Here is a 24,636-nt window from a genome sequence, read left to right as displayed (position 1 = left end):
TGCCATAAGGGCAGGGATCTGGGACAGGCAAATACACACTCTTCTAAAAGGGCAGTTCCCATGCACATATCAGTTACCTCTTCTTCCTGCAAAGGGACTCTGATGCACCCTTTTCACGCTTCACACGTCAGCAGAATTGACAAGAGCTTCGACTGCTGGCTTGGGTCAGACTTCCTGCAGGTCACTCTAGCTGTGTGCCCTTTGGTGCTTTGATTAACATCTCTGAGCCATGGATTTTATTGTTTGTAAAATGGACATTATAATATTTGTGATTCGCAGTGTTGTTGGGGAGATGATCTATGAAAAATGCCTGTGAAGTTGAGCACCAGGTCTTGGCTCCAAGTATGAAGGGGGTACTATTGTCCCCTTTGCAGAGACAAGGAAATGAAGGTGTTAAGGGCTACATGACTCTCTCAAGCCTATGGCCCAGATGTGGTGGGGCCTGAACTCTGGCTCAGCACATTGCCTGGTTCCATATTAGTGTCACTGTCACTCTGCCTCGAGGTGTTCAGAAATCACTACCCAAAGACTGCCCAGCCATCTGCTCCTGGGCCTCCGCTTCTCAGATCCCTCATTTTTATTGACAATTTTTCTTTAAAAAAAAAAAAAGATTTATTTTAGAGATGGAGAGAGAGTGGCATTGGGGGGAGGGGCAGAGGTTGAGAGAAAAAAACCCTCAAGCAGATTCCCTGCTGAGCATGGAGCCCGGCATGGGATTTGCTCTTATGACCCCAAGATCATGCCTGAGCGGAAAGCAAGAAGCGAATGCTTTGCGGACTGAGCCATCCAGGTGCCCTGACAAATCCTCTCTTCAATTGGGTTAAAGTAGACCATAGTACTATTATTATATTACTCTATTATACAATGTTATGTATAATATGTTATATAATATTAAAATAGAAATTTATATAGCCTTGGGTGGTGGGTGCTCTTTTTTTAAAATTATCTTTTATTATTAACATATTGTATTATTAGCTCCAGAGTACAGGTCTGTGAATCATCAGGTTTACACACTTCACAGCACTCACCATAGCACATACCTTCCCCAATGTCCATAACCCACCACCCTCTCCCAACGCCCCTCCCCCCAGCAACCCTCATTTTGTTTTGTGAGATCAAGAGTCTCTTACGGTTTGTCTCCCTCCCAATCTCATCTTGTTTCATTTATTCTCTTCCTACCTTCCCCCCCCACGTTGCCTCTCAACTTCCTCATATCAGGGAGATCATATGATAATTGTCTTTCTCCCATTGACTTATTTTGCTAAGCATGATAGTTCCATCCACATCGTTGCAAATGGCAAGATTTCGTTTCTTTTGATGGCTGCAGAGTATTCCATTGTATATATATACACCACATCTTCTTTCTCCATTCATCTGTTGATGGACGTCTAGGTTCTTTCCATAGTTTGGCTATTGTGGACATTGCTGCTATAAACATTTGGGTGCAGGTGCCCCTTCAGATCACTACATTTGTATCTTTAGCATAAATACCCAGTAGTGCGATTGCTGCGTCATAGGGTAGCTCTATTTTCAACTTCTTCAGGAACCTCCATGCTGTTTTCCAGAGTGGTTGCACGAGCTTGCATTCCCTGTGGTGGTTGTCTTACTCTTACCCCCATTTTAACAGATGATAAAATGGAGGTAAAGAAAAGTCAGTAGCCAGAGGTCACATGGTAAGCATAGCACTGGGATTTGAATTCAGGTTGTTTGGCTCAGACATCCTGTTCCTAACCCCCAAGCTAAACTGCTTGCCTTGATTTCCAGTCTACTTTCCAGATGTTGTACCCTTGCCACCTTGGTGGGCCTCAGGGTTTCCAGACCTCCTTAGCTCCAAACTTAGCAGACTGCTTCCTAGGGCCTGTCACTGTGTGCTTGGTCACACCTCACCCCAGAGGGTGGTTCTGGGGACTCCTCTCACAGCTCCCAGGTGCTCATTCAACACAGGAGGCCATTTGTGCCTCAACCTTGTACATTCTTAAAAAAATAAAAATCAGCCTTTTGTTTTAATGACACAACCCAGGGGTAAGGTTCCTGTTATCACATGGGAGGAGTCTGGCCAGAGGTGATTGGAGTTGTAAAGTCAAGTAGCAGGGGAATTCCTTCTTTGCTCCATAAATTACTGACCCGAGAGCTCTGTGTAATTTCACATTATGGGAGAGAATGGCTGTGCTTAACTCCTGCTGGGAGAGGAAATTTGTCTCACTTCTCATTTAGCAAGGAGAGGGAGTTGGGAAGCATGGAAGTGGAATTTTGTTATTGTTGTTAAATTCCTGGCTTTTAGCTAATATATTTATGTATATGTACTTTAACATGGGAAATATCGCCCATATTAGATAGTCATGGCCACTATTCTTGACAAAAAGAATTCTATCTGTGTATCTGTTCTTACTGAAAATCTTTCTCTCATTCTCCATTTTCAATAGGGAGGAGTTGGAATTTCTCCTTTGGTTGCAACCTTCTCTTCTCCCAGCTTAACCACCCCATGCTTCCCATGACCCTTTGAACATCTCCCCACCTCTCTCCTTCACTGTGGCTCCCCTCCCTTCAGCCTAGCAAAACGCTACCCAACCTTAACGACCTGCTCTTCTCCTAGTGGGACCTGAGTATTGCCCCAGGCTGTTTCCTCAGTGTTCCTGGTGTTCCAAGGCCATGGAACATGACAGGATGAGCAGCAAACATTTTTTGCAGGTCTGCATTCCCTCTCGCCCTTGAGGTTTTGGTTTTCTGTTTTTTGTGGTTTTTTGTATGCCCAACACTTTGAACGCTGAGCTGGGCACTTTTCTGTGAATGAAGGACCCCTGCTCCCACAGGCCCGGCTGCATTTCTTTCTTCAGCAGGGTCTGTGGATAATAGAGAGAATTCCAGGTAATAGGGCTGGAACGCCAGGCTGTGAGCTCCGTGAGTGTGGGATCTGCCCTCTTGCTCCAGAGTCTGCACTGTGGTTAATGCTCATTTAGTCGCTGTCAGACAGTTGCCTGAATGAGCACCATGGTAAGGAGCCCGTGTTGCAGACCTGGATTCGACTTCTATTCCATCACTGCCGAGCTTGGACAACAGGGTGTCAAGATAGGGGATGAGATGGTGAGGTGGGGAGTGTGATCCTTTAGGCAGCTTGGTCAGGGAAGGCTTCCTGTAAGCTGGGACCAAACTATGAGAGAGGTGCTGCTGTAACATGAAGATCTGGAGGAAAGGATTTTCTGGAGAGCAAGTGCTAAGGCCCTGGGAGCAGGAAAGAGCTTAATGAGGAATAGAAAGTTTGACTAGAGCTTGGGAGTTGGCAGGAGAGTAGAATGAAATAAGGGCTTAGGAGGGAGACAGGGGCCAATTGATGCAGGGCTCTGTGGACCAAGGGACAGTGTTGGGATTGAATTTGTGAAATGTGAAAGAAGCCATTCAGTCCTTGTGCTCAGAATCAGTCTGCGGGATCAGGTTCTGGACCGCTTCAGCTTTAGCCTGTCCTGTGTTCTGTGGGTATGAGCTAACCTCTAGCAGTAAAACCCAGTTCTGATTGATTTAAGCAGAAGAGAAATTTATTACAGGATATAGGAAGCTCAGAGAATTTCGGAAGGGTTAGGGAACCCGGAACAACCTCAGATTACACCACTAAACATTTCCTCCAAGCACACTTGCTGCCACTGCTGCGCGGGTGTAGGTAGCACGGTTTGTGCCAAGTAATGTGGCTGCTCAGTTATCCTCGTTGCTGCCTCTGTGAGTTGCTGCCACCGCACCCCGCCTCCAAGAATAGCATCTGCAGTGTTCCTGCTCTTTGCATGCCAGCTTTTGATGCCACATCTGGGGTGGGATTATCTGATTGGTTGAGCCTAGTTCATGCTCTCCTGCCCGAGCCACAAGGGAGGCTGGGAGAGAAAGTGTGTGGTATCCTCATCTCTTTCAGCCAAACGAACGTGGGTTCTCCTTAAACCCAGGAAGACAGCTGAACTGCAGAATATCCAGAGGGTTAAATGTCCCTCACAGAGACACGTGGAGTCCCTTGGCCTCAACAGCTCTCCCCAATAGGTGGTAGCACTTTAAGAAAGAAAGAGCAGACTGCCTTCCTCTTAGACAATGATTTAAGAAAAATCGTGCCAAATTTGGAAGCAACTATTTCTCGGTCTGTTGAGAGGCTAAGAACTTTTTTTTTTTTTTTTTTTAATTAGTTTAGTTCGTGCAGGTGTGTGGGGTAGCATGCTTCCTCCATGTTTATCACAGATTTGCATTCCTGTTGGAAATGCCTTAGCCATTGTCCATCCTTATAATTGCTTCTCGTTAGGGCCACGTGGGGCTTATTGTCCAAGATTTTGCTGCGAGGTTTATTGTTTATCTTATAAGGTCTCCAGGAAGCTGCAGGCGGAAATCCCTGAGCCTTACCAGGAAGTCTGACTTAAAGGGACAGCTTCCCCGGCAGAGCACTAACTGGGAGACGGCTCCAAGCTTCCAACCAGAATCCACTTCCCTCTCTCTGGTGGCAGCTGGAAGCCTTTTCTGAGAATCCCGCCCTCCGCTTGGTTTGCTGGTTTCCAGTGTTGGGTTGGTTCCCTTCTGATTCTGATTTAAGAAAAAAAGTGGCCATATTTGCTCTTTGAGTACACATGGATACACACCAACCAAAATAAAACAAAAAACCACTTTCGCTGTGGTAAATGGGAGTGGGGGGGGGGGGCGCCTGGGTGGCTCAGTTGGTTAAGCATCTGACTTTTTATTTTGCCTCAGGTCATGATATCAGAGTTGTGAGTTCGAGCCCCGTGCTAGGCTCTGTGCTGGGCGTGGAGCCTGCCCAAGATTTTCTCTCCCTTTCTCTCAGCCCTACTCCCACTTCCCCTTCCCTGTCTTACAAAAAAAAAAAAAAAAAAAAAAAGTAAAATAGAACTCAAGCTTTAACTACCTTCATATTTTTATTTTCCCTATTGGAAGGAAGAAGGGAAATGGGAAATTGCAAACTTCCATTGTCGTCTTCTTATTAGCTATCTAGTTGACAGCTCTCATTCAAATCAGGATAAAAATCAAATTAGCTCAGATTTAGTACCAGCTTTTCAACAAGAGAAACATTTTCTGCTTGGGAAAAAAAAAAAAACCCAAGGAATTATTACTGGCTTTTTTTTTTTTTAATTATCTTTTGAAAAATATTTTATTATGAAAAAATTTAAACTTAGGCAAAAATAGAAAGAATAGTATAATGATCCCAGTGTTTCCATCGCCTGCAGTTCTGCTTTGAAACACATGTATCAGTTAGATTCCTATAGACCTCTCTACAACCCTGGGAGGGATAATGGAGTCATTATTCCTGTTTTACAGATGAGGAAACTAAGCGTCAGGGGAGTTAAGGGAGTTACCAGGTCTTCAACTAGTAACTGGCAAAGCCAGAGAACACAAAGCTATTCTGTCAATTGACTGGTCATCATTTCAGCCAGCCAGTTGTTCCCGGAAATTATCTTCAAGGAGATATCTGGGTTCAAAATAAGGATGAGGAACTATTTTGTAAAAATGATTTCTGCCTTTGTTATGTATTTCTAACTCAGAAATTCAGTTTGGCAAGGGTTGTTCTTTGAAAAGAGCGAATTACTGTTTAAATACCCCCTGAGATACTCAGGTGCTAGGAACACCAGCCCCCACTTCATATTCACATTTTCCACTTCTAATCCATTTTGACAGTATAACGGCCAAATAGTAACTCTCATTTCCAAGTGAGGAAGCTCTCTGGCTGGTAGATATCAGCTAATCAGTTTTTAAACCTTTCCTTTTCCTAAGAAGTGGGCAGAGGTCAGCAACCCACTGGAGTTTCTCTCTGAACTGACAGTGGAACAAAGAGACGGTCCTTTGGAAAAACTGTACTCAGGGTGTCCATGTTTCTGAGCAATAAATCGAATGGTCTTATTTGCTGATACCCCCATCTGCTCCTTGTGGAAATGCTTCAGGCCACCCTTGCTTGTGTTCATGAAGGAGGGGGAGCCCCTAGGGTGCTGCTTCTTCACCATGCATACTGGAAGGCAGCTTCCCCTATTTCTGATTCGCTTTTTAAAATAGCTGTCTGGGTGTCGGTTGCCAAAATAATGTGAGGAATTTGATTATAAAAGTTCAGGTCTGTTTAGAGAGAAAAAATACAGTGCTCAAGCAGTTGCTGGTAACAAAACCAGCAAGATAAGCACTCAAGATTAGCCGTGATTAGCAATCTGCTGAGACTTCCATGTTTGAGTCTCATTTATTTTTAGTTCTTGTGTTGAAACCATAGATGAAGACTTTTCTATTTATTCATTCTTGACCTTGGGCAGCCAGGTTTGCTCCCACATTCTTCTCATCATTTTGTAATCTCGTTGAGCTGGGATATTAAGCAGAGCTCTAGAAGAGCATCAACATTTTCAAATGCTCCAAGTCTCTTGAGTTAAACTGTCTTGAGTACAAGCAGCCCCAGCCTGGGACAGGGTTTGGACCCCCCCCCCCACCCCGCCTTTGTTGGTGATTCATGGTGAAGGGGGCAGAGTGGTTGTTCGAGTTTTGCACTGGATTAACCACACTTCCAGCACTAGGGAGTAGATATGAAGACAGTTGATAAGAATGCATGACCACAGGTAACTCCCAGGCTCAAAATATTTTGAAGCCCTTTTTATTTCTCACTGACTTGCCATGCATGATACCTTCCTGCCAACCTAGTAACATCAATGAGTAGTCCTGTACCTCCCCTCTCCACTGCAACATACATTTTTGTTTTTTCTTAGTCTTACTTGAATTTTTTTTAAAGATTTTTATTTATTTATTTGACAGACAGAGATCACAAGTAGGCAGAGAGGCAGGCAGAGAAAGAGGAGGAAGCAGGCCCCCGCTGAGCAGAGAGCCTGATGCGAGGCTTGATCCCTGGGATCATGACCTGAGCTGAAGGCAGAAGCTTTAACCCACTGAGCCACCCAGGCGCCCCTAGTCTTACTTGAATTTGACAGTAGCATCTAAAACCTAAGATCCATGAAGCAATGATTTTTCTGATATTGGGATCTTGGTTAAATCGATATGCAGTATACTATTTTAATTTGGTCCCTGCAGCCATGAGATTGTTTCATCGCCTAGTTTTCAATTTGGTTTGTGGGATTATTTTAAAATGTGAAGTATCATGGGCATCTAGGTGGGTCAGTCAGTTAAGCGTCCAACTCTTGATTTCAGCTCAGGTCACCATCTCAGGATGGTGGGATCGAGCCTCACATTGTCTCCATGCTCAGCCAGGAGTCTGCTTGAGAGTTCTCTCTCTCTCCCCTTCTCCCTCTGCCCCTCCCCTCATGTGTGTTATTTCTCTCTCTCTCTCTTTTTAAAAAAGATTTATTTGTTTTTTTTTTTTATTTGAGAGAGAGAAAGAGAGAGCACAAGAGCAGGGTTAGGGGCAGAGGGAGAAGCAGACTGTCCCCTGAGCAGGGGGTCTGATGTGGGCCTCGATCCTCGGACTCCAGAATCATGACCTGAGCCAAAGACAGACACTTAACTGCCTGAGCCAGCCAGGTGCTCCCTGCTTTCTCTCTTTAACAAAATAAAATAAGAAAATAAAAATGTAAGGCATCAATGGAATATGGTCAAAGACCATGAAATTCCCGGCCATCCCTGAGCTTTTGTGAAATCTATGGCTTCTTGGGTATAAATAGGGAAGAGATTGAGGAACCAGAATAAAATTCACATGGAGAAAACCACCGTTAGTCACCAACTTTTAATGAAGAGTTCTACTAAATCTCACCATTTTGTCTTATGTACATGAAATTACCACAACTCAGAGGAATATGTTTCTTATAATATTTTTGGTGAGAAAACGGCTTGAAACTTCTCAACAGAAAATTCGGTGGAATACATAGAATAACAGTACAGGAAACACATCCGTGTGAGTTGCAGGGCCAGAAGGAAGCATGTGGTGGCACGGTAGCTGGGTCCACATTTTGGCACTGGTGTCTTCTGCATACAACAAGAATTTGCTAGTAATGTGGTTATTTAACCAGATGTGGGGAAATGGGGGCCAGTTTTTGCATTATAGGTGCCTTATGGGTATTTCCCCATTATAAATATATAGTGATTCAGCTCCACACACTTAGAGAAAAATATTATACCCTGAGAACCTACGCCCCCAGAATTTCATAGGTTTTTTTTTTTTTTTTTTTTCTTTTTAACGTTTCACTCTGATCTATGTAGGATTTATTTTGGACAGTGTGAAGTAGGGCTTTTAAAGGAGGCTTTCCTTTCCAAGAAATGAATTATCCCATTTGTTAGTGATTCTTCTCTCCTCCTGTGGTTTGCAGTCCAACATTTGCCATATGTCAAGTTCCAGAATATTCTGGGGCAGGTTTCTGGAGGTCTGCTCCAGGGGCCGTATGGCTGCACTAGGGGCTTGGAAGTCAGCCCACCCAGGCCCCAGGCCTGACCCTGCCACCTCTAGGCCCTCTTGGGCAGGCTCCTGCCACCTGTTTAAGCCTCCATTTAAAAAAAAATGTGTACAGTAGCGATAACGATGAGGCTTATCTCAGGATACTTGTGAAGGTCAAGTAAAAAACTGCATGGCAACTTCCATTAAAACATCAAGAATCTGCAGTCACCATTAATGGTTTTAGTAACTGTGGCTTAAAAAAAAAAAAGATTTTATTTATTCATTTGACAGAGAGAGGGAACACAAGCAGGGAGAGTGGGAGAGGGAGAAGTAGGCTTCCCGCAGAGCAGGGAACCTGATGCAGGGCTCGATCCCGGGGCAGACGCCCAACTGACTGAGCCACCCAGGCAACCCTAACTGTGGCTTTGGATGTTTTTATATCTGCACACAGATGCACTTTCATCATGAATGATGTTCTCAGCAGTGGCAGAGTTCATAAGTAACTGGGAGACCAGATTTCAAGAGCTTCTGTCCTGTTGACAGTTCACAGGCTAGGGGCTGACGTAACAGTTTCCTCCATCCTGTGGGATGCTCCGCCACATGTATGTATACACATGTATGATGTAGGAGGAGCCTCTGGATGCCGAGTAAAAAGAGCAAGTGGTAGAATACTGTTGCCATTCCATTTTTGAAAAACAGAAATAAAAAAATAAAATTTTGTACATAGCAACCTGTGCGCATTGAGACAGAAGGAAATGTCTAGAAGGATTGCCAAACCGGTGGCCATTGGGTTGTATCCAGGCAGCATCTGTGTTTTGTGTGGCCTGTTTAGCACTTTTCAAAATGGTGGATTTGTTGCCAGCATTTAAACGTTGTGAGATTTTATACATATAACCTGGGATTTGCAGCTTCTCTTGAAAAACTGGAATGTCTGGTAACCCTGGGCCAGTAGTCCCTTGGTACCCCCAAAAGCTCTGGGGGCTCACCCAGGCTTTTCTTTTAGGTACCTGTCCTCGGCCTTGAAAGCACTTGGGTTTATAACCCCTTCATCTACAGCTGGCTTTAACATGGGTGCCTCTGGCAAATGGGATTGGGCTGGAGAAAAAAGCAGGGCCTTTGGGAAGACTCACTTATTACACTATATACTTCTGTATGATTTGAATGTGTTATAATGACACCATGTTACTTTTAAAATAGAAAAATTTGGGCGCCTGGGTGGCTCAGTGGTTGGGCCGCTGCCTTCGGCTCGGGTCATGATCTCAGGGTCCTGGGATCGAGTCCCGCATCGGGCTCTCTGCTCAGCGGGGAGCCTGCTTCCTCCTCTCTCTCTCTCTGCCTGCCTCTCTGCCTACTTGTGATTTCTCTCTGTCAAATAAATAAATAAATAAATCTTTAAAAAAAAAAAAATAAAAATAAAATAGAAAAATTTATAGAAAAACCTATTTGAGTACTTGGTTGTATCCTAGGTGCCCTGTAGAGAAGACCCACATTCCTATACCTTTATAAACTTCCATTATGAAGCTAAAAATGAATGTGAACTCTGCGTGGCAGGAGCCTCTTATTATTGAAATGTTCCTTCAAGATGCCCTCTACATGGACCATTTTCGTTCCTGGAGTTCTTGCTTTGGTCAAAGCAGGGATGTCAGGGGAGATGGCCATGACCTGTTCCTTCCTTCCTTTTCTCCTGCAGGGGGTATCTGCTGGCTCTCTTGCCCATGCCCCCTCTTCATTGCTCCCTGCCCTGGGACCCACTCAATTTCACCTCTTCCACGAAGTGCTACAGCCCACAGGTTTCAGTTCTTCTTTCTCGTTCATAGTCAGCAACCAGAAGTCAGGCTTAATCATTCTTGGATCAGTTGATGTGACTGTGCCCTCTTTTCCCCAGAGAAGAAGTAAAGTCTAGTGATCATTTTGCATTCCCTTTAGACACTCATTGGGGGTGACCCTGGCCTTGGCTGCTGGGGCTCCATTCAGTGGCTGTGTTTGAAAATCCTCCAGGAGAGGAGCAGCAGGGTTTATGAGAACCTCATCAGCCTTCAGGAAACTGACATTCTTCATTAGCTGAGCTGCCTAATCTCACCTTGTTTCTAGGCGTGTACGAATTCAGACCCCCTTCTGTACAGGAGGTTAGGCAAGAGGCCTTTTTAGGAATGCCTTCCCTCCCACCCCAACCTGGCACCATCCTGCCCCAGGCTTGCTTTGTGGGGAGTCAGGCTTTTGGAACTAGGGGATACCAAGGAGGAGCTGAAACCCACCTTTTGTGGGCATTGCCGTTTTTGGCACACATGGCCTACTGTTTCCTGAGTGCCAGACCTGGTAGTTACCACATGTGGGCTTTGAGGTGACCCAGATGGTTGCCTAAAAGGGCTGAGCCTTTTTCATGGTGATTTCACTTCCTTCTTTGTCCAAACAGATAGGACCCCTTCAAGCTCTTCGAAGCGAGACCCGAGTCTGTCGGGGAGCAGTGCTTTCAACGCATTTGCTTTTCTTGCCAAGTACCCTGTGGGTCTGCACGTCCCTGCTAATGCCCTCGCTGATTCTCCTGCCTAGAAAACCCCTCCGAATTCTACCCATGTGTCTTGCTCTAAGAAGTCTTTCCAGACTTTGTCCCTTAAAAAAATGCATTGGCCAGGTGCCGTTACATCTTGGCCCCTCAACACTCTTTTGCAAATCCCAGAACTTATTTTGTTCTTCAGTCATGGGTGGTTTATCTTTGTACATCCAGAACCCGGTGCTGCCTTCTGTAATGTCTGCAGGGCACGAGGCACTCTTCAGAGGCCCTGTGTTAGGGGCCGAGTCACTACTGTGAGAGGATGGGGAGAGCCTGCACCCTAGTGTGCTCTAGGGTCCTGTCTTAGATGGAAGTTTCTTCTCTCTTTGCTGGGACCCCCACTTCACTCAGGGCTCAGACAAGTCAAGGCTTTTAAAAATCTGTGCATTTGTGGGGCGCCTGGGTGGCTCAGTGGTTAAGCCTCTGCCTTTGGCTCAGGTCATGATCTCAGTGTCCTGGGATCCAGCCCTGCATCGGGCTCTCTGCTTGGTGGAGAGCCTGCTTCCCCCCTTCTCTCTGCCTGCCTCTCTGCCTACTTGTGATCTCTGTCTGTCAAATAAATAAATAAAATCTTAAAAAAAAAAAAAAAAAAATCTGTGCATTTGTTAAACAAGCCCTAGGAGACTTTTGCCTTTTGCCTAGGAGACTTTAGCTAAATCTTTGTAGCTAAAAGTTGCCAATCAAATACTACTCAGAAAAGGAGAAACTAAAAATAAATCACTGAAGGCTGCGCTGGCGTTGTGTCTCCTGGGATTTGAGACCCACCGCCACCACCACCATGCAGGGAAGTGAGGGTGTCGAGTTGTTTGTGGACCGGGGTCAAACAGGGCTGGATTTCACCTGAAACTTTGTAGGTCCCTGTGAGACACTCTGTCTCACCCAGAGAGTCTTGGATTTGTGAAAGGCAGGCGACCGGGCAAGGTGTTCATTCTGGTGAGATCCCATTGTGTAAAGTGAGAAATGTCAGCCATGAGTTATTTCCATACTAATTCTGAGAAGAGTAGTCAGGCCTTCTGTGATCAACAAACTGAAAGGGAGGTTTCCAGAGGGAGCTGTTTGGAAGGGGGCTCTGAAGAGAAGATTTGCCTAAGGGGAAAAAAATAAAAGAAACGGATGGGTGTGGTATTCACCATCACTCTCATTTACTGAGTTGCTACGAACTTGGCGATTCAGTGAGGGCTCTATGTCCTGGGCAGGGCTGCTGGCTCTATTGATTCTGTTCTGAACAAAGTTCTTGCAGTGTCCCTTTTCTCTGTCTCACGCTGATGTTTGAGGTCGGGTGTGCAAAGCTCCAGACTTGAGACCCGATGTCCTAGCCACAAACTCTTTGGAGCTGCCGGAGTGCCCCACATGGCTTTAGGTGGGGACCCAGTGAGCATTGTTTGTTTCCTCCAGGCTGGGGCTTGCCCAGCCAGACACTGGGTTCTGGAGTGCCTCCGAATGCCCAAAGGCACAGTGCTCTGAAAAAGCAGCAGCAGGCGAGGAAACCGCCGGAGGTGGGGAGCTCTTGGCTGGTGTGGTCTCAGCTTCTGACACTTGTAACTGATGGCCCCCTGTCACTTCCTGTCATGCAGCCCAAGTGGCAGGGAGGAGTTCCTTCAGGGAAACTATGCTCTGCTCAGCTCAGAGAATCCCGTCTGCAGGGCTCTGTCGCAGTTAGGGGCGGGGGACTCTGCGTGGATGAGGCCGGAGCGCCCCATGGTTTGGTGCTGCTTCTTTGTCCGGGCTCAGGTAAGCTCACTGTGGCAGAATCAGGGATGGACAGGCACCCCACTTCCATGCCTGGCTGGGCAGGGCTGGGAGCTGACGGGAGGGAGGGCAAAGCTTTCACTTCCCAAGCAAATGGGCAGGGAAGCTGCTGTTAAAAACACCTGGGATGATGGAGGGGGACTTCTCTCTCACTTTAGCGTGAACCAGAAAAGAGCTGTGTGGTTGTGTTTAAGACCACAATGGTGGCTTGGTTGGAGATGATGAGTTAAGTGAGTGCCTAGCTGTCAGTGCTTCCTCTAGCATCTGTGATTGGAGGAGAGAGAGAGAGAGAGAGTGGGAGGAGGGGGTACGGGGGTGTCTTTCACTCTTTATTTCACGATGCTAGTATTTTAATTTTTATAAGAGATCTGTTTTCAATTAATCAGGAAAAAAAGAGTGAAAACAAAAAGGATGCATCTGACTTCTGGTATTTTTTGTTTGTGGAGTTTTTTTTTAAAGTCACAGAGTGGATTTCTAAGATCTTTTCTTTTTCTTTGGGTTGAAAGGTGGCCGAAAAGAATTTTGGAAGTTTTTTCTGCTCTGAAGAACTTCTTTGTAGGTTTCCTTATAGTGAGTCCTATGTTGTGAATGTGTTCATCTTTGAGAAGATGAAGCCAGATATTATAAGGGGAGATTCATACTCACTGGTGTTCTCATTAAGAGTGTTGGTGCCTGGTTTGGTTATGTCTGGAGGAATGGCTGGAAATGTTACATTTCTATGGGCTGAAGAATGGTTAGGAAGCCTGAAGGTTACTCCCTCTGTCCCTTTTGTTTGTGGGTGGGCATTAAAGCTTTGGATATCCACCCCTATTTTTTAAAAGAAAATGTCCATTGCTTTTTCTATTCACTCTCACCAGAATTCTGAGACTGATTTTTGTAAGGCTAATTTCAACTCTCATACATGACCATTCTAGACATACATTTTTAATCTTTTTATGTGATTTCGATGGTTTTAACTGTCTTTCTCCTTTCCCATCTGACATATCCAGCTTTTTACTCACCTGATAAAGAATCCATTTTGAGTCTTTGAGATACAGAAATTGGCAACATGTAAAATGACTTACTACAATTTAGTGATAGTTAATGCAACATAAATAATAAGTAATACAACACTAGCTAACATTTATTAGATACTTTTCACATGAGTGTTTACTCCCATGAGCTCGTGAAATTCCTGCAACATTGTAGAGCTGACTATTTTTACTATCCCCATTTCGTAGGTGGTAAAACTGAGGTTTAGAGACGATAAATAATCTGTCCAAAGTCACCTAACTAGGGAGCAGCGGATCAGGCTTCAAACTCAGGCAGAATGGATCCAGAATTGACATTCTTGGCTATTAGGTCTTACCTGAGGATTTCAACAATGGAGCTCTTTCGCCAGTGTCTGTCACCTGCAGCATCTTCTGCAATTCTTTGCTTTCCTGTCCTTTGGCAAATCAGCCTGTTTGGGTGGATGTTTGCTACAGTCCAGTTAGTGGCTACCTAAGAGGTATCTAGACAAATCACTACCTTTTCTGGACTCAGTTTCCCTACCTGACAAATGGAAGTTTCCCTAAACTCATTTTAGTTCTGATATGAATCTAAGGTATGCAAGTATCTTGTACAAAAAGTCAAACACAGTTCCCATATCGTTCCTATTTCAAAGTTAAATGAGTGCGTTTAAACATACATTTCCCAAGGATATCAGCTGGCACTCAAAATGTAATTGGCTGGCAATTGGTGGCAATTGACCTTTATCTTGCGCTTAAAAATATTACTGAATACATTTTTATTTCTTGGTTCTGAGAGTCTCCAGAGAAAGGATCTGGAGGAATTGGGACTGAGTGTGGGAGGTCAGTTGGCAAATGGATATGGTCGGGAGAAAGGGAAGGGAGAAACCCTTTAAAGATCTCATAAATCCATCTTCTGAGATTTGGCCAAGGGAGTTCTATATCAGTGGAGAGATGCTGGGGTGTAATGATTGAGGGCCTGGGTTTTAGGACCACACAGATGTAGGTTTGCGTCCCAGCTTTGCCTCTTACTAGCCATGCAATCCTAAGCATATTACCAAATGTCTCTCAGTCTGTTTTCTGCTCTGCAAAAAATGCAGATGATAAATAGTGTCTACTTAATAAGATTGTCATGAGGAATAAATGAAAAGAGCCACAACCGTGCCTTGCACAGAGCCAGCACTCAGCAAACGTGATCCATGTCCCCGGTCTCACTGACGGCAGACTGTTGGTGGGCACCAGAGATACGAATCCTGAGTATTTAAAGACTTCGCCATACTGGAGCTGTGAAACTTCTATCCACAGAGATAAACGTGACCCTGGTTTGGTTTTGTTGAGGGAAAGGAAACGTATTCGATGGAAGTCAGTTCTTCATTGTAAAGCCCCGATTCCAGCCATGTTTTTACAGCTTGTCCAGAATGCCAAGTGGGAGCCATGAAAGGGGAAGTTGATTCAAACCAGATTCCAAAAAGGCCTCCCTTGATAGAACACACAGAGGTATGACTCGGAGAGGGCGAGGTCAGGGTGGTGACCCCTCCGTGTCCACCCAGACAGAAACAATGGGTGACTTTAGGACCTAAATATAGACTATGTGGATGTCACTTAGAGAAAGCGAGTTCCCGATGCAGACTGGGGTGGGAGGGTCTCTTGGGAAGAGCTCTGGAAGCAGCCCCTGTTGGGGCTGGAAGCAAGCCAAAACCCTTGCTCTGTCAGCCCTCTTTTTCTGGATAATTCTGTCCATATTCCGTACCTGTTGAGCATCTGTGTCTAATTGGCAACCTTGTTTATGTCACCATTTCATCCCTCCCAAATCTTCCTGGTGGCATTTACCACTCTCCCCTGTGCCTTTTGCAGACCCCACCCAGCCCTCGCCAGAAACGACAGGTGCTGTTGCCATAGTGCTTGCTTCTCATGGGGCAAGAATAGTTGCTCACTGGGGGTCAGGAGTTTGGGGTTCAAGGTCTCAGTTTTGCAGTTAATCTTGGGCAATGCTGAGCTTCACTGGGTGCCAGGTTCTCTAATGGAGACATTGCTTTTAAGAACCTGGATCCTGGGGCACCTGGGTGGCTCAGTGGATTAAGCCTCTGTCTTCCGGCTCAGGTAATGATCTCAGGGTCCTGGGATCAAGTCCCACATCAGGCTCTCTGCTCAGCGGGGAGCCTGCTTCTCTCTCTCTCTCTCTGCCTGCCTCTCTGCCTACTTCTGATCTCTGTCTGTCAAATAAATAAATAAAATCTTAAAAAAAAAAAAAAAAAAGAAAAGAAAAAGAACCTGGATCCTGGAGCTTGACCATCTGGGTCCAAATCCTCACTGCACTTAACCTTGGGCAGGTTCTTTACCTCTCTGGAACTCAGGTACCTCACCTGCAAAAATGGAGACCATGGTAGTATCTGACTCAGTTACCATGAGGAGTTTATAAAATCATACCTGTGAAACCGTTCAAACAGTGCATCTTGTTTCAGTGCTCAGAAATGCTAGTTAGCTATGATTGGGGTGCCTGGGTGGCTCGGTCAGTTAGGTATCCTACTCTTGGTTTCTAAATGCTACAGTGTATTTCCTAAAATACATTATAATAAATACGTCCAGGTCTACTGCATGTGGGCTCAAGTGCTATTGTATCTCTCCCCGGACACTTCCTACACTTTGGGGGACCACAGCATCTGTGGGTCTGAGCATCTGAGACCCGGCCTGCTACCAGTGTCCACAATGCTCATTCCCCCCAAAATGAACAAAGTCAGCCTGTGCTTTCATTCACCAAGGAGTACCCGAGAACCAGCCCTGTGCTCATCTCCATGCCAGGTGCAAGATGCCCAGATTATGGGTCTTTATAGCCTTCTCTGTCTTCTTTGAATGGGACATTACCAGCCCAGAGAAAATGGGGTAGAAAGGGACATGAAATAATCTAGCTGCTGAAATCCCTCCTTTTTAAAAAAAAATTTTTTAAAAGATTTTATTTAGGGCACCTGGGTGGCTCAGTTGGTTGAGCAACTGCCTTCAGCTCAGGTCACGGTCCTGGAGTCCCGGGATCCCAGCTCCATGGGGAGTCTGCTTCTCCCTCTGACCTTCTCGCCTCTCATGTTCTCTCTCACTGTCTCTCTCTCAAATAAATAAATAAAATCTAAAAAAAAAAAGATTTTATTTATTTATTTGACAGATATCTCAAATAGGCAGAGAGGCAGACAGAGAGAGAGAGGGGAAGCAGGCTTCCTGCTGAGCAGAGAGCCCGATGTGGGGCTTGATCCCAGGACACTGGGATCATGACCTGAGCTGAGGGCAGGGGCTTTAACCCACTGAGTCACCCAGTGCCCCTGAAATCCGTCCTTAATGAGAAGTAAGAGAAGCCAGGGCCACACCCTGCCTGAAATCTCTGGATGTGGGTCAAGGAGACCATCTCGGTCAGCTTTTGCCGAGTAACAACCCTGCCAGCTCAGTGGCAAACAACGATAAACATTTGTTCTTATGTTCATAGATGTGCAGATTGATGGGGGCGGTCTGCGCTACACAGGTCCATTAGCTACCCATATGTAGTATTCTTCCCCTGTGGAGGTCAGATGCCCCCAGAGGAGCAAGCAGGACTATAGGATGTCCCTTAAGGCCTAGGCTCGGAATTGGTACACTCTCCCTTCCACCCACATTCCATTGGTCAGGGCAATTGACAGTGCCAAACCATGGAGATCAGGAGAGAATATAAAAGTTTGCTGGAGAAATGAATCCGTTCCAGGACCATCACTATCTACTCACTCGGCCCACATTTATGTGGGGCACTCTGCCATGTTGGGGGAGGATAAATGTAGTCACAATAAATGAAGAAGATAATGAGAACATCTAGCCCAAGGCCTAGGATGCTGTAGCTCCTCAACAGATGTCGGATGGATGAGTCCCTGTGGTACCTCTGGAGTGTTGACTAGTGATGACTGTTTTGTAGAGGTCATCACCTTTCATCCTCCAGCCTCTAGTTGGGCAGGTGCAATCATCCCAGGTCAAACAAGTAGGATACTATTTTGGCCTGTTAAAATGCTTCTAATTGAGATCATCCCTGATGTGGGGAAAGAGGCAGGCTTTGCTCCAGAAAGGTTCTGGTTCAAATCCCTCGTGTGCTTGCTTCCACACACTTTTTGCCCTGCCTTGGCTACTAACTCTTTAAGCACCCATCGCATATAAAGAATTTAGTTAGCATGGTACCTGTCCCGTCATCCTCTCTCTACATCCCTAGCCCTCTGCTTTTGGAGAGGTCATGTGCATTTTTTAACATTCTCTTCATAAAATTGCTCAGAGATGTGAAAATTTCTCTGCAGATCCATGGCCCCAGGTAAAGAACTCTGCTATAAGTATTCATTCCTGTTCCCTTCCCCTTCTCTTTCCTCCCCTAAGAACTTCATCCACTGCAAGAGATTTATTTTTTTTCCCATATTTATATGCCAGTGTCAGGCTCAGGATCTGGCTCATATTAATGGCTGGTCTAATGAGAGTTTTTTAAGTTAGGGAGAGAATGAGGATGAAGGGGTTAGTGATATCTTGTTTGCATCTGCATCTTGTCACAAAACTTTTGGATGGGATTAGATAGGAAAGCTCGTGTAATCCAGCCCCTTTTTATATATCTTTATTAAACAATTTGTTACCGAAGTACAGTTGGTGTACAATGTTATATTAGTTCCAGGTGCACAGCATACTGATTTGACAATTCTGTTTATTACTCAATGCTCATCCTGATGATCATAATCACCATCTGTCACCATAATAAGTTGTTACAAGGTTATTGACTGTATTCCCTATACTGCACTTTTCATCTTTGTGATTTAATTTGTAGCTGGAAATTTGTACCCCCAAGTCTCCTTCACCTCCTTTACTGATTCTCCACCAGCCTCCCCTCTGGCAACCACCAGTTTGTTCTCTGTATTTAAGAATGTTTTGTTTTTCAGAATTCCCCATATAAGTGAAATCATATGGTATTTGTTTTCCTCTGGTTTATTTCACTTAGCATAATACTCCATCCAGATTGTTGCAAATGGCAAGACTTCACTTTTTTATGGCTGAGTAAAAATCTGGGGTGTGTGTGTGTGTGTGTGTGTGTGTACCACATCTTCTTCCTCCGTTCATCTGTTAATGGACAATTGGGTTGCTTCCATATCCTGGCTATTGTAAGTAATGCTGTAATAAACATGGAGGTGTGTATCTCTTTCTGAATTAGTGTTTTCATTTTCTTTGGCAATCCCTTTATTTTATAGATGATAAAACTGAGACCCAGAGAGGTTAGTTCACTTGTCCAAAGGCACACAGCTAATAATAATAATAATAATAACAATAACAATAACAGCAATAATAACAGTAATAATAATAAAATAATGTTTTCTTCCAAGCAGATAACTTGTGCTCAGATACAGCTGGGTCTTGTTCCCTCAGTACCTGATTAGAAAACAATGTCATTCTGATCTATCAGATTTATATATCATGTTATAACTTGAGTTTTCTTGACTTTCGTATCCAAAGTCAAAGACACAAATGACAGAAACATATATGCCATTGCCTCCATAGAACCATTGTAATGTGAGCCCTTTAGGGCAGAGCTCTTGTAGCCTCATTCCCTGGTGTCCCCTTCCCACTCCATCCTCCAGTCGTCACCCAGAACTATGTGTACGGCTGCTAAGAAGGCAGGATATTTGGAGCTGAGACAGGGACACTTGTCAAGTTAAGGGGCCAGGCCAAAGCAAGGGTGGAAGGCGGGTTAGATTGGTGCAGGGGAGGAGTTTGTTCCTGCCAAGTCCTGGAAATCTTATTTGGAGCCATTCTTCTATCTTTGTTTTGAAGGCACTTTGTTCTCTGTTGCATTGTTTTAAGAGCCACAGGAAATCAGGCCCTGCTCAGGGTCAGCGATGCCACTGGTTCCTGCCTGTGACTGCCCAGGTGGGAAGTGCATTGGTTTGCTTTAGGGCTGATATTTCGTGATCGGGACCATTGCGCCCTTTCTTTTTTTGTTGCCCACCCTTTCTGTATGGGGCGGGGAAGGGCGAGAAGGAAGAAGAGAGTCTGATGAGTCTGTTTTTCTTTATAGCGATAGTGACTACACTTATTTCTGTGTTACAAAGGAAAATGCTAACATTCAAGCCTCAAAAGAGCACTGTGCCCTCTGGAACATTCTTCTCCCAGAGAAAGAGAATTTGAGCTACATGCATCATTAAAAATTTCCTAGTAGTCACATTGGAAGAAAATGAAAGAGGTGAAATTCATTGCAATACTTTATCTAGTCCAGTATATCCAAATATTAGCATTTCAACATGTTGTCCATATAAAAATTAAGAAGATATTTACATTTATATTCTCTCTCTCTCTCTCTCTCTCTCTTTTTTTTTTTTTTTTTTTTTTTGCAATTCAGTGTATATTATCCACATAGAGCACGTCTCAGTTCAGACAAGCCACATTTCAAGTGATGGTATCAGCACTGTCTCCTATGGAGCCCTGGAAATGTGATTGGTACCGCTCAGGAGCTGAGTTTTAAATTTTATTCAATGTTAATGAACTAAAATCACATCTAAACAGCCACATATGCCTAGTGGCTCTCATATGTGGACAGTACAACTCTAGAGATTTGATCTTGTTGAAGAAATATCAACCGATACTTGAACAAGGTAGCATTTTTCATCTACCCCATTGGCAGAGATTAACAAGGAGGGTGACACTGTTTGGTGAGGGTAACAGCATCTTTCATGTATGGCCAGTGGGGGGATAAATTAGAATGTTTCTTGTGGAGGACAGGTTGGCTGTATTTATCAAATTTCAAGTATATATGCCCTTGGTCCCAGCAGCCCCAATGCTGGATGTTCATGCTACAGGGTCTATTATGCGTGTCAACTGGTTTATGTAGAGGGATATTTGCTGCAGCAAAAGATCAAAAATCACACATATACCCTGCCAAGGGAGGACTAGATCAATAAGTTACTAGATCTTGCTTTGGCCTAGATCAGTTCGGCTGCTTTCCTGTCCAGTTCTTCCTGCTGCCCGAGCAGGCTTGCCTGCGCTGCGGAGGCCACAACCTGGGGGGGTTGGCTGGGTTGGTTCCACTGAAGGCTGGAGAACCGCCAGCTGCGGAAAATGCAATTGGCAACTGTTGAGAAAACAAGGCCAGTGTTTGTTTGGTGGCACGGAATCCTGTGTGAGATATGGCAAGAAGCAAGTGTGGAGCAGTGTGTATAGTGTGTTACCATTTGGGTAAAAGAGATGATTTGCTTATGTCTGTCTAGAGCAGCTCCGGAAGCAGACAGAAGGAGCCTATTACTGTGGTTGCCTCCTGGGGGAGGGAGGGATGGCTGAGGTGGGAGAGAGGTCTACTTTTCATGGTAGAGTATATCTTTTTGGAATTTAATCTCATGCACTTGAATTACCTAGCCAAAAATTAAACAAGACACAAAAAGAGGAAACTGTAAAAGAAGGGTGAATCGCAGAAGGCTTCCTAGCAGAGGTGGTCTTTGGATTGACTTATAAAAGACGTGCAGGAGTCCTTACGGCAAGAGGAAGGCTGAGGCTCAGAGACATGAACAAGCAGGACAGTTCAGGCATCTGTATGTCGCCGGTGGTGGGCAGAGTACTCAGTATATAAAATAAGGCAGTATGGAGTTCAGACAGACATGGGTATGGCCAAATGTGAAGAGTTTTGTAGGCAGACTTTGGACTATAGGCAGCCATTGCCAGTTTGAAAGAAGCAGGAAATAAAATGATTGTGTTTGTGTAGAAGACAACTTTGGGCAAAGTGGAGAATGATTTGAAACAGTGATTCCCAAAGTGTGATCCGTGGAGCCCTAGGAGTCTCCAAGACCTTGAAACAAACTACATCACTACAAAACAGATTTTCTTTATGTGTGTCTCCCAAAATAACAATCACAGTGGCTCGATTGCAGAAGCAAGTATGTGAATCAGCTCTCCTATGGAGCCACACAGTAAAGAGAGTTGTAAAAGTGTAAAACAATGCTGCTCTTCTCACTGCGTTTTTGTTTTTGAAGACCTAGTTAATTTTCATTAAAATATGAGGGTTTGTTGTTGTTGTTGTTTCATGTAGGGAGCATGACCAGAGTGTAGCCCAATGTGGGGCTTGAACTCACAACCCTGAGATCAAGACCTAAGTTGAGATCAAGAGTTGGACTCCTAACTGACTGAGCCCCCTGGGTGCCCCTAATTTTCATTATAATATGTTAATTAGAGTAGCAAGTAATACATTTACTACTTTTTAAAAGAATGGTTTCTTTTCTTTTTTTAAGATTTTATTTATTTATTTGACAGAGAGAGACACAGCGAGAGAGGGAACACAAACAGGCTTCCTGCTGAGTGGGGAGCCTGATGCGGGGCTCTGTCCCAGGACCCTGGGATCATGACCTGAGCTGAAGGCAGATGCTTAACAACTGAGCCACCCAGGCACCCCAAGAATGGTTTCTTTTAATTTCTCTGTTTTTTTTTTCCTAATACTTAAATATTGATAGACATAACCCACATAAACAAAAGCCCTTCAGGACCTTCAGTAATTTTTTAAAAATAACATATAATGTATTATTTGTTTTAAGGGTACAGGTCTGTGATTCATCAGCCTTACACAGTTCACAGCACTCACCATAGCACACATCTTCTCCAATAGGACCCTCAGTAATTTTTAAAATTGTAAAGGAGTCCTGAAATCGAAGTCTGAGAACCACTGGTGTGAAAGCAAGAAGGCCCAGGATGCTTATGATTCTGGTTGGATCAAAGTAAACTCTAGGAAAACAAATGTACTATCAAATGTGAATGAGGTAGGAGGCATGCGCTAGCCATTCCAGAGTATCTCTCTGAGAGCGAAGACATGGTCTGGGCAGGTATGGGTGAAAGAGGGAGCTTGCTTGATGAATTGGTTTTGACTGACGGTCCTGTTGGTGCATGTCCTGTCCTCCACTTCTGCACAAACAGATATTCCTGTTATTTCCAGTGCTTTGCTGTTACGAACATCTGTGCATGGGTTGCTCAGTGCCCAGCACCTGTGAGAATTACTCTGGAGTAGCTTCGTGCAAGTGGAATCCTGGGCAGGATCAAATGCACATCTGTAGCTTGATTGGAAGCTGTCACGTTGTGTCCCTGTCTGTGACCCTCCCTGTAACCTTATGTGAGTCCCCATTTCTTCAACACTTAATGCTGTCAGATTTTTAAATTTTGCCAATCTATGCGTGTGAAATGGCATCCTGTTTTAACCCCAAGCCCACCGTTAATGCTGCCCGCATTCCTCACATTGGAGCGTAGGCTACTAAAGTCTGAATGGTGGATGATTCAGAGTCTCTGCCTTCAAAAAACACACGTACTTCTGGTTGCGAATGTGTGAATGCACAGAGGTGGGCTCTGTACTCTGGTTTTCTGGATAAGGAAAAGAATGAAAAATTGGGGACCCCCCCAAATCACCCCATCAACCCTGCTTGTTCTTGTGGTATTTGCCGTAATTTGGGGCCCTGTGGATTGGCCCTAAAGGAAAAGAAATTGGGCTTTTCTGCACTGCCTGGGCTGGTGTTTGGGGTGAGGTCCAATCGGAGGCATGATCCAAGACCTGAAGCTTTGGGCAAACAAGTGTAGTAGTGTGGGGAACCGGTCACATGACCCCATCCGACATAGGCTCCTGTGGGCCTGGAGCCAGGGTCTGCTTCTGTAGCCTGTGACCTGTTCAGATGCATAGGGTCCTTCCTGTGTTCAGAAGGGCTCCCTGTGTGGTTAAGTGCTTTGCTGTAGCTGACCTGAAACTCACTAATTTTCGGACGGGGGCCCTATGTTTTCATTTGGCTCTGAGTTCTGAAATGATATAGTCAGTGCAGGCTGAACATCTTTGTGTCTCTCTGATTAAAAAGGGTGTGGGGTACCATGGGTAACACTGTTCTCACTCTGTGCAGGGCCTGACCCCACCATGAACTCAAAAGCTCTTTTGGGTGAAATACTCATTTCCTCATTTCATGATTTTTTTTTCTTCTTTTTTTTTACTTCTCTCTCTCTCTGTGTCCACACACACACACACACACACACACACATGCACTCACACACACAGTCATATAAATATACATACCTACTGTCCGTCCGCACCATTCACAAGTTCCATATTTGCCCACTTGCTAAAATATGCTTGTAACTCCAAAATCGATACCCAGAGCTCTTTCACAGTCATTCATGGACAAGAATAGAGAAGCATAACATTTGAATGACTTGACAAGTACCTTCTCACCTGAGCCAGTCAAGGTAACGTTCCACCTTCTTGTTCCTGCTCTTATACTGTAAACACATGTCTTTTTTGGTGGTCTGTTTAGTATCATGTTTTTCACAATTTTGTGCTACTGTTGATGTCATTATTTAAGATGTAGTTTCTCTGAGAGCAGCAATGGAGTGTTGTCTAAGCACAGGATGGCTGCCGGGTGCCTTACTGAGAATATAGTGTGTTCTGTAGGCTTCCTTTAGGTACAAGTTATAGTGCTTTTGGCTGTGAGTTCAATGTCAGTGAATCTACAATATATATTAAAGAGGGTGTCTATAACTAGAAACACACATAAAGCAAGATTATGTCTTGATTAGCCAACGAACATGTTGTGAACCAAAGCTTATAGAAACCTAGCCCTGTGTTCACTTGCTCACGTTTCAAGGAGACCTTATAGAACATAACTTTTGCAAATAACCAGCATTGACTATGTATATATGTTTGTCTTTCCCTCTCCTGTCTTCTCCCTTGCTCACTCTCCTAACCTCTTGCATATTCTGTACTCTTCCACTGACCATTGGTCCTCCTGCCATTAGTCTTGGGTCCTCAAAAGGTGCCCAGGGAAGGTGCTTCTGTCCATTCACTCAGTACCCATTTGTGGGCCGCCTTCTTTGTATGGTTCACTAGGCTGTGCTGGGGTCTGCACACAGACCTTATGTTTCAAAAATATTGCCTACAGATAAGATTATACCCCATGGTTTTGAGGAAAATCAAGAATCTTCTGTGAATGTCTAGAAAATGTTTCCCACTCAGCATTCTCCTTGGCCACATGTTGTTGCATCCAAAC

General features: G+C 44.6%; 1 protein-coding gene across 3 annotated transcripts in view; it reads left to right on the top strand.

Annotated features, from left to right (window-relative positions):
* The window catches only part of ARHGEF3 (Rho guanine nucleotide exchange factor 3), a 314,187-nt gene that overhangs the window by 122,487 nt on the left and 167,064 nt on the right, over positions 1-24,636 (top strand). Inside the window, exon 1 of one of the 3 annotated variants that reach the window (XM_059161241.1) lies at positions 12,446-12,605. The exons of the other annotated variants lie outside the window; for them this stretch is intronic. Within the exon in view, the coding sequence (XP_059017224.1) occupies positions 12,555-12,605 (51 nt within the window). The 5' untranslated portion in view covers positions 12,446-12,554. Of the gene's footprint in view, positions 1-12,445; positions 12,606-24,636 lie in introns of those variants that run through there. 3 annotated transcript variants of the gene reach the window in all.

This window comes from Mustela lutreola, chromosome 2 (assembly GCF_030435805.1).
Source record: "Mustela lutreola isolate mMusLut2 chromosome 2, mMusLut2.pri, whole genome shotgun sequence".
In the NCBI taxonomy this organism is placed as follows: domain Eukaryota; kingdom Metazoa; phylum Chordata; class Mammalia; order Carnivora; family Mustelidae; genus Mustela; species Mustela lutreola.
This window is presented reverse-complemented; position numbering and strand designations above follow the sequence as displayed.